Source organism: Salmo trutta, chromosome 26, assembly GCF_901001165.1.
Source record: "Salmo trutta chromosome 26, fSalTru1.1, whole genome shotgun sequence".
NCBI lineage: Eukaryota > Metazoa > Chordata > Actinopteri > Salmoniformes > Salmonidae > Salmo > Salmo trutta.
The window spans coordinates 30,805,881-30,821,221 of NC_042982.1; the positions used below are offsets into that span (position 1 = coordinate 30,805,881).

General features: G+C 46.3%; 1 protein-coding gene across 3 annotated transcripts in view; it reads right to left on the reverse strand.

The window, feature by feature from the left end:
* Window positions 1–1,664: 1,664 nt before the first annotated feature.
* LOC115163642 (SPRY domain-containing SOCS box protein 4) overlaps window positions 1,665–15,341 on the reverse strand; it is a 43,476-nt gene continuing 29,799 nt past the window's right edge. For all 3 annotated transcript variants that reach the window (XM_029715688.1, XM_029715686.1, XM_029715687.1), the window contains 2 exons: window positions 13,758–14,629; window positions 1,665–3,145 (listed from right to left, as the gene is read on the reverse strand). In XM_029715688.1, the coding sequence (XP_029571548.1) occupies window positions 3,018–3,145; window positions 13,758–14,466 (837 nt within the window). In that variant the 5' untranslated portion in view covers window positions 14,467–14,629 and the 3' untranslated portion in view covers window positions 1,665–3,017. The remainder of the gene's footprint in view (window positions 3,146–13,757; window positions 14,630–15,341) is intronic.

Genomic DNA, 15,341 nt, shown 5'->3' on the forward strand with positions numbered 1-15,341 from the left:
GTTATATCCCTGAGTTGACAATAGCCCCCAGGTCCATTCACAGGCCAGTGAGTCTTATGTGACCACACCACAGCTCTGGGAAGACCAGATGCCACGCTGCTAACCTTTATTTGGACGCCTCTATTAGTGTTAGTGGTCCTGGAAACCATTCCACTACTTCCGATCCAGTCACTATTACAAGCCAGTCCTCCCAAGTTAAGCTGCCACCAACTTCCTGTGGTGCGTGTCCTGTCTACAGAACTGACTATGGGGAGTCTACCCGTTGTTTAAAGATCATTCAAATAGGTCAAAGAGAAAAGTTTATCTTTGAGAAGTCAAGCACTCATTCATTTGATCTGCCTTGGAGAGATAGACACAGAGCCAAACAGAGACCACAGAGACAGAACTTTTACACCACGCTCTGCAGAAGAAAATAACTAAACGAGTATACATTTCTTCATCTTCCCTCCATGCAAGACAACAGCCCTTCAACCGCTACAGTTCTCATCCTACATGTCACTACAGGATGAGAGGGAGGTAAAGGAGGGAGAAGAGTGAGAGGAGAAATGTTGATGGGACATCATGGAGTGTGAATAGACAGGTGAGGGGAGAGTATACCTTTCATTATGAAAGTGATGGAAAGAACAGGCATAAGAGGAGAGTGCAGACAGTAATAATATGGATGATGGAAAGCTGCTTGGAGAGGGTGAGTAGTGGGGCGAAATAAATAGGTTGAGTAGGGAGAGGGAAGATAACAGAAAGGAGAGAGCCAATAGCCACCGTTGTAAGATTATACCCCTGGATCAGAGCTCAATTGTAATTATAGTAGTGCAGCTGCCACAACACACTCAAGAAACGGTGTATCAACGATAAGCCCCTTTTAAACAGGTCAAACAACTTCTGAGCTTCAGCTTTTATCCTGATTTGATCCTACCTTTCCGCGAGGGAGTAAATTCATTACGGAGTCCATTTCCAATACCTGGTCTTAGCCTCATGAATTGTGGTGTCCGGCATCATGCCCCAAAATGCTTTCTTATCCTTTCCTTCAAATCCTCACTTCTCAACCTGCATTTCAGCATGAAAGCCTTTGCCTGAGATCCATGTGGTATAACACCAGCTTATGTACCCTTCTGGTAATGGACAGGTAACTATGGCCCTGCAAGACCATCCTTACCAAGCCTTCCTAGAGGGAGTAGGATGATTGTAACCATTTAGGGACATATTTCCTTCCCTACAACCGCACTCACCACTTGCATTAAATCATCTCATCATGGCCGCTTGGCGCTCTCTAAAAGAAGCGGGAGAGCACGCACTCATCCTGGTGTGATTTTTCTACAGTATGATCAGAGACAGATTTATGTTGTAAACCACAAAGGGGTTTTTTGAACAGTAAAGCTGCTTTGTCTGAACTGTGATCACAACAGGCTCTGTTCAGCCTGCCTGTCCCATGGGACATAAGGTTCACTAAACATTACTGAGACTAAATATCAAATACAGGCAGCCAACTACAGCATCAGATTTTAAATCACAGTTAGAGAAATTCAATACTATATTTTTGGTTCAAAGGCTTAGTGTGTGTGTGTGTGAAGGTGCTGGGCAGCATTGCGACTTCCCCTCATTTGGATGACACTGACATGCTGAGGTGACATGACAGTGGGTCCAAATGGAAAAAAAACAGCAGTATGTTGGGTTCTGTTTTTTTTTTTATTCACATTTAAAAAGATGCTCATTGCAGCACATTCCTCGATCAGTCTCTCTCAGCGAGACTTCCTGTCTCAACCGGGTCACTTCCTGTTCGGCAAATAGATCTCAATACAATAGAAAACAAAAACAAATCAGAAATAAACAAAAGCCTCATTCATAAAAAGAGAGAACGTATTTAAAAAAGGAATATCACCATCGGGATAAGAACAGAAGGAGTGGAACAAAACAAAGCAGCATATACATTTTTTTAGAAACAGTCTCCTGTGACAGAGGTGTTGTGTGCTTTCTCTGCGCAGGCACATAAACAGTAATAGCGGATTGGCCCTCTGATCAACTTCAAATCAGCTTTAACACACACTGACTGACAACATCCCAGGGTATGTCCACAACAGCACCCTATACCGACGTAGTACACTCCTGATCAGGCTGATCAAACGTAGTGCACTCCTGATCAGGCTGATCAAACGTAGTGCACTCCTGATCAGGCTGATCAAACGTAGTGCACTCCTGATCAGGCTGATCAAACGTAGTGCACTATGTAGGGAATAGGGTGCCATTTTGGACCCAGTCACTCACCCAGACAAAGACCTAATGGAAGCCTGGATCCAATGAAGCCCACTGATGGTGTAGTGCAGCAGGGCACTAAAAGATATCAGGGCTGCAGTGTCCCCAAACTCAGTGTGGTCAGAGTGGGTCTGTTGCAGAGCAAGGCCGACACGCACCAACCCACACATGCATAAAACCTCACCACTCACACTGAAAACAGCCCCTCTGAGCATGAGCGAGTGTTTGCATATGCATGCATTCAAGGATGTTCGCCTGCCTGTGTGTTTTCCATCCTCTAGCTCCCTGTGGCTAGGGGCTGGTGAGTCTCAGTGGAGCCTGCTATAGGGTCTAAATATCTAGATATTCCGAGAGCCTTCCAGAGAATCTGTATAGATGTACAGTAACTATGTATGATGTCTATATGCGTCATCCCCAAACGCCCTGTTCCTCCAGGCACATATTCTAGAAGCACTATAGACCCATATACCCAATGAGAAGCCAGCATCATAGCCCAACACTTCTGCTACAGTCCAGTCTGAAGCCCATCCCCCTCCTTTCGTTAATCCTCCCTCTGTCCATCATCCATCACAGCAGTGAGCAAATTTAAAATACAAATTAAAAACAGACAAATCCTAAAAAGAAACTCCTTCATAGGCTCCCTCCCGTCCATCATCATTATCCTCAGTAGATGTCCAATGGTTCAGGGTTACATTTCTGGGGGTTGACTGTAGTGAAACGTAGCTGCCGTCAAGCAGCCAGTCGTCCGTTGTCCTGGTGAGTGTGTGGGGTCACTGGTACTGGAGGTAGTTCTTCAGGGTCTCTGGCAGAGGGAGGGTGTCTATCTGGTTGAGTCGGTCCCGCCCCAGAGCCAGCCTGGCCACTCGCCTGCACAGGTCCATCAGGGGGAGGGGCTCCGCTGTGACAGACAGGAGAGAGGACATTAAAAAAAAGGAATGTTTACATACATTTACAGATTTAATAGATGCTATTTCAGAGTGAATGGCAAGGAGTGCATTTAATATTGGTGTAGACTAAGCAATATGATATCATTCTCAGAAGGGCTTTTAAGTGCATTTGTTTGTGTCAGAGATCTTCCCACACAGAGAAACTTTGATAATGAGAGTGCCCTTCATGGACGTCAGCTTGACCGGTCCACCTGCCGTGACCATCTGTTTGTACTGGACTTACAGAGCAGACACTCTCCTGAGCACTGTGTGAAGGTGATGCTCTGGGGCTCGCCACACACAGTCTCCCTCACTAAAGTACACACAAATCTGCAGAGTCACTGGCCACATGGCTTGGAATAGACAGAGTGGATGGTGTCAAGGGGGACCCTAGGGAATCCTCTAAATGGACTGGTGCCCTTGTAGCTACGTGACCACTAGACAACACACAGCAAAATGCACTGCTCAAAAAAATAAAGGGAACACTTAAACAACACATCCTAGATCTGAATGAAAGAAATAATCTTATTAAATACTTTTTTCTTTACATAGTTGAATGTGCTGACAACAAAATCACAAAAATAATCAATGGAAATCCAATTTATCAACCCATGGAGGTCTGGATTTGGAGTCACACTCAAAATTAAAGTGGAAAACCACACTACAGGCTGATCCAACTTTGATGTAATGTCCTTAAAACAAGTCAAAATGAGGCTCAGTAGTGTGTGTGGCCTCCACGTGCCTGTATGACCTCCCTACAACGCCTGGGCATGCTCCTGATGAGGTGGCGGATGGTCTCCTGAGGGATCTCCTCCCAGACGTGGACTAAAGCATCCGCCAACTCCTGCACAGTCTGTGGTGCAACGTGGCGTTGGTGGATGGAGCGAGACATGATGTCCCAGATGTGCTCAATTGGATTCAGGTCTGGGGAATGCGCGGGCCAGTCCATAGCATCAATGCCTTCCTCTTGCAGGAACTGCGGACATACTCCAGCCACATGAGGTCTAGCATTGTCTTGCATTAGGAGGAACCCAGGGCCAACCGCACCAGCATATGGTCTCACAAGGGGTCTGAGGATCTCATCTCGGTACCTAATGGCAGTCAGGCTACCTCTGGCGAGCACATGGATGGCTGTGCGGCCCCCCAAAGAAATGCCACCCCACACCATGACTGACCAACCGCCAAACCGGTCATGCTGGAGGATGTTGCAGGCAGCAGAACGTTCTCCACGGCGTCTCCAGACTCTGTCACGTCTGTCACGTGCTCAGTGTGAACCTGCTTTCATCTGTGAAGAGCACAGGGTGCCAGTGGCGAATTTGCCAATCTTGGTGTTCTCTGGCAAATGCCAAACGTCCTGCATGGTGTTGGGCTGTAAGCACAACCCCCACCTGTGGACGTCAGGCCCTCATACCGTTTGAGCAGACACATGCACATTTGTGGCCTGCTGGAGGTCATTTTGCAGGGCTCTGGCAGTGCTCCTCCTGCTCCTCCTTGCACAAAGGCGGAGGTAGCGGTCCTGCTGCTGGGTTACTGCCCTCCTACGGCCTCCTCCACGTCTCCTGATGTACTGGCCTGTCTCCTGGTAGCGCCTCCATGCTCTGGACACTATGCTGACAGACACAGCAAACCTTCTTGCCACAGCTTGCATTGATGTGCCATCCTGGATGAGCTGCACTACCTGAGCCACTTGTGTGGGTTATAGACTCCGTCTCATGCTACCACTAGATGAATGCTGCCAGCATTCATGCTACCACTTTTGAATGCTGCCAGCATTCAAAAGTGACCAAAACATCAGCCAGGAAGCATAGGAACTGAGAAGTGGTCTGTGGTCACCACCTGCTGAACCACTCCTTTATTGGGGGTGTCTTGCTTATTGCCTATAATTTCCACCTGTTGTCTATTCCATTTGCACAACAGCATGTGAAATGTATTGTCAATCAGTGTTGCTTCCTAAGTGGACAGTTTGATTTCACATAAGTGTGATTGTCTTGGAGTTACATTGTGTTGTTTAAGTGTTCCCTTTATTTTTTTGAGCAGTATATATTAGACACACACTGACATTGGACTCTCCTGTATTATACACTAAGATGTTTCCATGGGAAGGATGTGATACAAAAGCAGGCTTGCTGGCAGGCTGGCTTTTGACATTATCTATTTCACCATATAATTAATGTTCTTAAAACTAACAAAGATCCAAAAGAAACGTGCAAAGTGATGATTGAGTCAACTTCCAAGAAACTACCGTAAAACATAGGCCTTAGACACACGCAGACAAATACACACACTTCCAGATGTCGACTTACAGGATCCGGCCTGCCTATCTGACTCACTAACAGGCTAAACAGGTCACATGGTCACAGCCTACATCTCACTTGCTGCGCAGACAGAGGGATTGTGGGAGATGGATGGATGTAATCTCCTGTCTGCATGTTTCTCCTGCTTGTCTGACTCCATGGTTATATGGGCCTAAGACAGTCATAGGGCCTAAGACAGTCATAGGGCCTAAGACAGTCATAGGGCCTAAGACAGTCATAGGGCCTAAGACAGTTGGGCACCACCTGGAGGATGTAAAATCTACAATTCCTGTTAGAGAGCCTGGATATATTAGGTAACCTCTGAACTCAGTAGTGAAAGGTAGTTCTCACCATGTGCACACACATGGTTCACACACTGGTGTGTCATTACCTAGGCTTATTAAAGCAAGACGATCATCTCACTGCAGCCGTGTGTCAGGAACACACACACAAACAAGGAAAGCCTATTAACATGGAGAGCCATAGTTGAGTCAATTGAGAGGAACATTAACATAGCATGTTATTCAGTGGAGCTATGGAAATTGCATAGGAGGGATGATGATAATTATGATGATGCCCCTTCCTGGAAACTGTCCAATCGCCCAGCTGGTGTGCCCTCTCCCTGCGTTGCCACCAGCAACTAGTGGTCCCATCAAACAGCGGGAATCTGAGCAGGAGCCTGCTAATGTCTGCTGTCAATCAGTCTGGCTGAGCTATCAGACTCCACACTGCTCCGGTGAATGTAGGTGTGTGGGTGTGTTTGCAGGTTGAGGACTCGTGTGTGAGCATGGAGAAACCTGTATGGTAAGCATCTCTTGGGTATCATGCTTAGCTTGAAATAGTCTTCACAAAGAAAGAGAAAAGGGAGAGGTAGGGGAGAATAACAGCTACATGTTGGTCAGTAGTCTACGCAGCAGCATGTCTGCCTTGGCTTGCTGAACTGCATGCCATGTGGGTTCATAAAAACCCAAATTACACTTCAAAACATGGGATGAAAGCAAACAGGACAGGGTGATATTAAGTATTAATGGAAGCAAATTAGCTGGAAGTGGTTCAGTTAAATGGAATAGAAAGTAAAAGCAAGCGAGCCACTTTCTCTCATCTCTCCATGCCTCTCCTATCCCGTTTATGTCCATCCATCTATCTTTCTCTCCCCTGACTCAGTCCCCCTCTCCCCCACTGCTCTGTTAATAATGGTGAGATACAGGTTTGTGTCAGTAAAGCAGATAGGATGCTGTCTGGGTTTGTCTGACTGATTCAGGCGTAGTCCAGGGCTATCGTTCTGGGACAATCAGGAGCATGCTCTAGCCCTGTATGTAGACATGCACTCAGGTGGAAACACAGAGGTCGGGCACTGATGTTGGATGATTAGGCCTGGCTTTCAGTCGGCGTTCCAATTCATCGCAAATGTGTTCGATGGGATTGAGGTCAGGGCTCTGTGCAGGCCAGTCAAGATCTTCCACACAGATCTCAACAAACCATTTTTATATGGACCTCGCTTTGTGCACGGAGGCATTGTCATGCTAAAACAGGAAAGGGCCTTCCCCTAACTGGAAGCACAGAATCATCTAGAATGTCATTCTATGCTGTAGAGTTAAGATTCCCTTCACTGGAACTAAGGGGCCTAGCCCAAACCATGAACAACAGCCCCAGATCATTAATCCAAACTTTAACGTTGGCCCTACGCATTGGGGTACGTAGCGATCTCCTGGCATCCGCTAAACCCTGATTCGCCCATCAAACTGCCAGATGGTGAATCATGATTCATCACTCCAGAGAAAGCATTTCCACAGCTCCAGAGTCCAATGGCGCCAAGCTTTACACCACTCCAGCCGACACTTGATTTTAGGCTTGTGTGCGGCTGCTTGGCCATGGAAATCCATTTCCTGAAGCTCCCGACAAACAGTTCTTGTTGTTGCTCAGACATTTCCGCTTCAAAATAACAGCACTTATAGTTGACTGGGGCAGCTCTAACAGGCCAGAAATTTGACAAACTGACTTGTTGGAAAGGTGGCATCCTATGACAGTGCCACGTTGAAAGTCACTGAGCTCTTCAGTAAGGCCATTCTACTGCCAATGTTTGACCTTGGAGATTGCATGGCTGTGTGCTCGATTTTATTCACCCGTCAGCAACGGGTTTGGCTGAACTACCCGAATCCGCTAATTTGAAGGAGTATCCACACACACACGTATCTTGATCCTGCTGTCCCAATTTCTTCTCGTGCTCTCCCCATCTTTGTTTCGGATCAATCTCTCCCGCCATCTCTCGTTTCCTCTCAGACTCAGTCTTTGTGTGCAACCAGGAGAGATGCCAATTGACCTGCTGTCAGGATATTCAGTGTGGACTTGTTGATTCCAGACTCAGAGCTTATCTAATCAATATGGAGAACTGTGCCAGTGGAGATGGATAACATCTCAAACTGTGCACCAGTTCCAATGACCACCTCATGATTGGGAGTGGGAGCGTGTGTGTCAGATGTAAAATATATAAAAAGACCGACTTATTATGGTAAGTAGTGTGTGTGCGTGTCACACAAATGTATAAAATGACCATCTTGTGACGAGACGTGTGTGTGACGTCAATGTATAAAATGAGCAGCGAGAGAAAGAAAGAGAACATCACAAGGAGAGTGAGAGAAATAACGAATGGAAACAGCAGTGAGGAAGAGAGTGAGAGCAAGAGAAAGGGCAAGCCTCAGCCTCTCTCAAATTGGAAATGTCGGTGTCCAAATTGAATCGCTGACTTCAGCTGAATCCAATTGCTCACTGAACTAACGGACACCAGTCGTCCGTTGGCGCTTTATTACCAGACAGAACCAAATGTCCCAGCCACTGATCCCCAGACAGAAGCAAAGGATCCAGTCCGTTTAGCCACTGATCCCCAGACAGAAGCAAATTATCCAGTCCGTTTAGCCACTGACCCCTGCAGTGCCCCTATACACTTGGGTCCTCAGCATAATAAAGCCTGCTATACCTCTGCAAGACATTGAGTACGGTTACATGCACACAACACCATTATTATGGATAGTCAGATTAATATAATAGTTTGTTTAAAACGTTTATATACTTTGCAAGAGTAACTATTTCCCTAATAATCCTGTTCATATGGACACATCTGAAAATCACCAATCAAAATAAGCGTTCTACCACAGTGACAATGTTATTTTTGCGAAGCCTATTAGATTCAGAGTTCGGTCATATAAAGTTTGTATCCGAAAACTATTTCTAAGACGCATACTTTCAGTTTTTCCAAACTCACTTCACTCGTGCATAAGAGGGAGACTTGCAATACCCGGTGCTGGCACATGTGCAGATCAAATACACCACTGGAACGCTGATTAAGCGGTTTACGTGTCCTAATAATTCGAAAGATCGTTTAACCTGTTGGGGCTAGGGGGCAGTATTTACACGGCCGGATAAAAAACGTACCCGATTTAATCTGGTTACTAATCCTACCCAGTAACTACAATATGCATATACTTATTATATATGGATAGAAAACACCCTAATGTTTCTAAAACTGTTTGAATGGTGTCTGTGAGTATAACAGAACTCATTTGGCAGGCAAAAACCTGAGAGATTCCTTTACAGGAAGTGGCCTGTTTGACCATTTATTTGCTTTCTTTGACATCTCTTCCAAAAACTCAGGATCTCTGCTGTTACGTGACACTTCCCACGTCTCCAATGGGCTTAGAGCCCGGGAGAAACCTGAATGACGTAATTCAAAGCCCTGGCTGAAACACACGAGAGCTTTTGCTAAGTGGTCTATCAGCAGACAAAAGACTTAGGCGCGTGACCTGCCCGCCCCCGCCTTTCTGTTTTTCCCTCAGTTTACAGACACGCAGATTCCCGGTCGGAATATTATCGCTTTTCTACGAGATAAATTGCATAAAAATGGATTTTAAACAGCGGTTGACATGCTTCGAAGTACGGTAATGTAATATTTAGAATTTTTTTGTCACGTTATGCGCCATGCGCACGACCGTGATTTACCATTCTGATAGTGTCTAGAACGCACGAACAAAACGTCGCTGATGGAACATAACGATGGATTATTTGGGACCAAACCTACATTTGTTATTGAAGTAGAAGTCCTGGGAGTGCATTCTGACGAAGAACAGGAAAGGTAAGACCATTTTTCTTATAGGAAATATGATTTTGGTGAAGGCTAAACTGGGTGGGTGTCTAAATAGCTAGCCGTGATGGCTGGGCTATGTACTTAGAATATTGCAAAATGTGCTTCATCCGAAAAGCTATTTTAAAATCGGACATATCGAGTGCATAGAGGAGTTCTGTATCTATAATTCTTAAAATAATTGTTATGCTTTTTGTGAACGTTTATCGTGAGTAATTTAGTAAATTGTTAGTAAATTCCCCGGAAGCTTGCGGGGGGTATGCTTTTTCTGAACGTCACATGCTAATGTAAAAAGCTGTTTTTTGATATAAATATGAACTTGATTGAACAGAAATGCATGTATTGTATAACATAATGTCCTAGGTGTGTCATCTGATGAAGATCATCAAAGGTTAGTGCTGCATTTAGCTGTGATTTGGGTTTTTGTGACATTATATGCTAGCTTGAAAAATGGGTGTCTGATTATTTCTGGCTGGGTACTCTGCTGACATAATCTAATGTTTTGCTTTCGTTGTAAAGCCTTTTTGAAATCGGACAGTGTGGTTAGATTAACGAGAGTCTTGTCTTTAAATAGCTGTAAAATAGTCATATGTTTGAGAAATTGAAGTAATAGCATTTCAAACGTTTTGAAAATCGCGCCACAGGATTCAACTGGCTGTTACGTAGGTGGGACGATTTGGTGCCACCTAGCCCAGAGAGGTTAAAATCGCTGTATGCTTACATTAAACCAATTCAGATAAGCAGAGTAAGGTGTTTATGTGAATATTACCATGCTCGGCCTGCTGACATAATCAGTTTAATATCGAATTATTAGTGTTCAAGTAAACGTACTCACCGTCTGTGAATCTATTCTCCACACTATCAGGAGACTTACAGCCGAGTTTCATGGCTCCAAACAAGAGGAGCCTCCATTCACAGGCAAGATGATCCAGTCCCAGCCAACACACCATCCCCAGCCTAAATCTCCCTCCCCAAGCCAGCACTTGCTGTACCGTCTCCTCTCCCCATTCAGCTAAACGGTTTCTACGGCAACTCCCCTCCATGATCAGAAGTGTAAATATTGAAGCAGGGATTTGAGGGTAAACGAAAGAGTGGGAGTGAGTGAGAAAGAGATATCGGGGAGAGAAAGAAAGAGCCAGCATGAAATGGTGTGCATTTGTAACAGGTTTGCAAAGTGCTCACCGCTTGTTATTCTCTTGTTAAGCTCTGAATGACTTTGGCTGCTGGTAGCCTCCCTATGGCTGTAGTGTTGTGTTGTGCCATTTTGGTATGTGAAGAACAGTGCTATTAGAATATAGCTAGCAGGACAGCCTGATCCCCACTCTCCTATTGTTTTCTATTTAGAGGCTTTAGGGAGCAACAGAAACACTAAAGAAATCGATAAAGCTTCTATCAGTGTGAAAGTCGTGTGTAGAAGAAACTATGTGTTTGCTGAGAAATACAGGATCAGAGGATTGCATTAACTGTGTTAAGGGACAATTTGAGAAAGTGATGGAAAAGTGGAGGGACATCTCTTCACGCGGTTTTATTGCAAGAGAAAGAGAAGACTCTTTTATCACAGTGCTTCTAAAACAGAAACATGGAGAAGCTACCTTGGGGAATACGAGCCAATGCCTGGCATCTCAGAGTATGCATACTCATATACTGTCTGCATTTTCCTGTGCGTTACATGGGGATGTTGCCCCATTTCCAAAGCATAATTAAGCAATAAGGCCAGAGGGGGTGTGGTAAGGGCTGTTCTCAGTCACAAACCCCTGAGGTGCCTTATTACTATTATAAACTGATTACTAAGATAAATAGTATTTATGCATCAGACCAGTGGTATATTGTCTGACATACCTCCGGCTGAAGTGCTGTTTCACCCATAACAGCATCCAGTACCCAAACTACCCAATTTATAATATACCATCGTTTCCTCTGGAGCATTCCTACAAAACAAATAAATACTCTTAACATCAGTGCAGAGAGCAGATGACAACATAATGAGGCTACAGAGTTGTGACAGAGCAGGGACATGGGCTAGACAGAGTTATGCTTCCATTAGCTGCTTCTCTTACATTATAAAACGACATTCCCTTAACTTTCCTCCATCTTCATTTAGTTTGGGAAACCACAGCAGAGGGGAGAGAGCTGGAGAAATAGAGTAGAGAGAAATAGAAGGGGGGAGAGTGAGACAACCCCATGCCCTATAATAAAACAACACTAAAACCCCTCCTTTGTCCTCTTGAAAGTAAACCAGTTGATGAAGAATAGGGCTTGTGTTTCAATGGGCTATAGAATAATGCATTAATGTCACATGTTCCACACAAACAGCCCAGTGTGTTGGTCTGTGAGATAGAGACAAGAAAACCATGCAACAGAGGGTGACTGTATGGGGCGCAATACACACACACACCTTCCTTCGCAAGGCGAGACACTGAGCTCCGCGGCACACTGGGACTGCCTCCAGAATTACTCCACTCCTGGCTCCCTTCCGTGAACTCACACACAAACACCTACCTTGCAGCCATGAAAATGTAGTTAATGTCTGACTGTCTAAGGGGGGGGGGGGGATTGACTGAGGAGAGAGCTTAGGCTGCATCCTATGGGTAAAGATGTCTTTTTATAGATCAGAGCCGAGAAACACACACCAGCAGGCCCTCCCTCACTTTCTCTCCACAGTAGCAGAGGCAGTCACTCCACACAGAACTGTATACAGTCAACCCAGGCAGTCTGAAGTATAAAACACTATCAGCTAGTCTCTCTGTACTGACATGCCACTGATTAGTGTACTGGAGGCTATAGGTTGACAAAGACCAGTGGCCAACTCTAGCTCCTACTCCAACACAGCTGATGCAGCTAATCTAGGTCCTGATGAGCAGCTGATTGGTAGAATCTCAGTATCCAGCAGGTCTGTAGGAGGAGGGTAAAGCCAACACTGGTATACAGCATCTCCATGCTCAGACTGTCACTACTACAGTATTATTCAGAAAGAGTCTCTGGGACTAACCTAGTGAGGAAACAGTCATTACTGTCTGTCAACACACAGCCTCATCGTCTCCAGTCCTTTATGTCCAAAACCCATGACTGACACACACAGATGATTAAATCCAAATGTCTTTCTCCTTCAACCTTTTTCAGCAGTTTTCTCCAGTGGTTAGCGTCAGGGAGGACTATTCTGGACTGATGTGCAGTGTGCTTCTCTGACACCTTCCTGGGTGTCGTAGCTTCACCCAGGTGGGTGCTACACATCGGTAGTGGAGGGGTTCTACCCATGGAGTCTGACTTCAGAGAGTACTACTGAGAAGTGCTGCTTCAGAGACAGCAAGGGCACCCTGATGAATGGCTCTAGACCAATCTGAAACCCCCTGGATGTGACCCCCCCTCCATTTCATCTCTGAACCGCCTCTACTCTAGCCTTCCTCCTAGCACTGACTACTCAAGCCATTAACTAACGACCCTGCCTGCCATGACAGTCCATCAACTACTGTTTTACAAAACTGCATTTTTTTGTTTTGTTGTTGCTTAAAGTGCTTTGAAATTGTAATGAAAAGCGCTATAAGTTAAATGTATTATTATTAACCATCACACTCCCTCCCTTCCCCCCATTCTCTTTTCTTCCTCCAGCTCTGTCCCTCCATCTCTCCATCCCTCCCACTGGTCATATTCATGTCCTCTGCGCATGTCGATTCATCAGAAATCTCCCCCGGGCGAGAGGCTGCCTCAGCACTTCTAAAATAAGCCCCAGCTCCAAACACAATATAATTGTGCTGTTCAACATTTCCTACAGACGCCTCCCTCGTCCCGCCTGCCTTCCCTCATCTACACAGTAAACAAAGAAAAGCGAGCGCTCCGACTTGGTTTTATATTTAGAGAGATGGGGAGAGTATGGGTGTATGAGTCACTGGGTTTTGACATTGTGCTATATTGTTTTCTAAACAAGAGCCAGAGAGAAAGGAAAGTAAGCGCCATCAAGGCATAATGCAGCAATGACTTGCTGATATTATAGTTGCTTTGAGCTTCTGTATTAGAGAATACATAGCCTTGTCGGAGTACGCTATGCTGACTGAGGTATGCAAAACCACAGCAAACCCCACAATATAATGTAGACAGAACAAACACACAGAGAGAGAGACAGAGGTTTCCCACTGTCAAGGCATAAGGACATTGACTTACGATCCAGTCCATTGACGTAGCGGATGGAGACCTCACAGTGTCCCCACACGGCGCTGACGATGGGGTACAGCCTCTTGCCCTTTAACCCTCTGAAGGCCACGCCCAGGTACTGGCCGTCCACCATGAAGCTGAGCGAGCCTTCGTCCATGTCCAGCACCACCATCAGGGCGTCTGGCAGAACAAATGACTCGTCTGCCTCCAGGAAACACGGGTATGTTGGTGCCGTGGTGGAGGCCGGCCGGTTCTTACTGTCGTGGTAGAGTCTGTTCCGGCCCAAGTCCCAGCCCCACGACTCATAGTCAGAACCCACCAGGGCCGTGTAACCCACAGAGTGTAGAAGAGCATCAGCCGTGCCCACCCCTACGACAGCGTGTGTTCCTCGTTGTCTCGCCGGCCAGTGGATCCGCCAGACATGGAGCCCCCGTGTGTAGCCCACCTGACCGCGGATGCAGTCGGTGCTCTGGGCCACCGGGTGGCGGTGGAAGGTCAGCTTGTCGTCCTCCTTGACAAAGACGTTGAGCGAGCGGTCCTCTGGGTTCCAGGCGTGGTGGAGCTGCAGGTCAGAGGTCGCAGGGGGCATGTCCAGAAGCAGGTCCAGACGAGGAGGCCGGCAGAAGTCTGGACCCTGCAGCTCACGGCGGACCGGCCGGTATGAAGGCTCACCCCGTGCGTCCACTGACTTGATGCTGCCCGAGATCTTCTGACCCATCGCTGCAAAGGGGGATGGAGGGAGAGGGGGATGGAGGGCGGAGTGAGGGTGGTATGGGGCTTCCCGCCGTTACCTCATGGACGCTGTGGCCAGAAGAGCAGTCGTCCCAGGTTGAGAGACGCTCACAGAGACACTCAGTCCACTGTCAGAGGAAACTGCTCAACTAGAGGGGAGACAAAAAGAGGGAAACATTACTTGATTTTATCATGACATTCTCACTTTCCCAAACTCATGTTACACACAGCAGCTGTGCATAGACAAAAAAAAGAAAAAAAAGCCCTTTTAATCACATTGAAATTTAACTCTCAAACAGGCTAATGCAGCTGCAAAAGGCTTCCTTCACCCAAAATAAAAACACAGCGCGTCAAAAGAGTAGAGGGGGAGGGGAGGAAGACACGAAAGAAAGATGTACCAGTCTTAAACAGCCTCCCGTTGCCCTGTGGTTCCTACCAGCCCTCTGGAAGAAGAGGGGGGACATCTGAGCAACAAAGAGGGAGGATGAACTCTTCTCTTCCACTGACATTCCTCTTCTACCTCCTCAGTTAGCAGCCTCACACTCCAAGGGCACCACTGCTACAGATTGCGTGCGTGCGTGTGTGTGTGTGTGTGTGTGTGTCAGTCAGTGTCAAACCAGACATGAACTTTCACAAGCTACACACCAAACAAGAGGAGACCGCCCCACCACCCCAGAAACGTAGTCACTCAACCACACACTTACCAGATACTGAACAGAGAGGACCATACATTGTATAACGAAACACACCATGACAAACGTGGGGTCACTCACATGCACACAATGAAAAGGCCTGTGTGTGTTCTTAAAAAGGAAGGATGTTCTAGATGGAACACTACCATTCCTCTGGGTGGAGACTAAA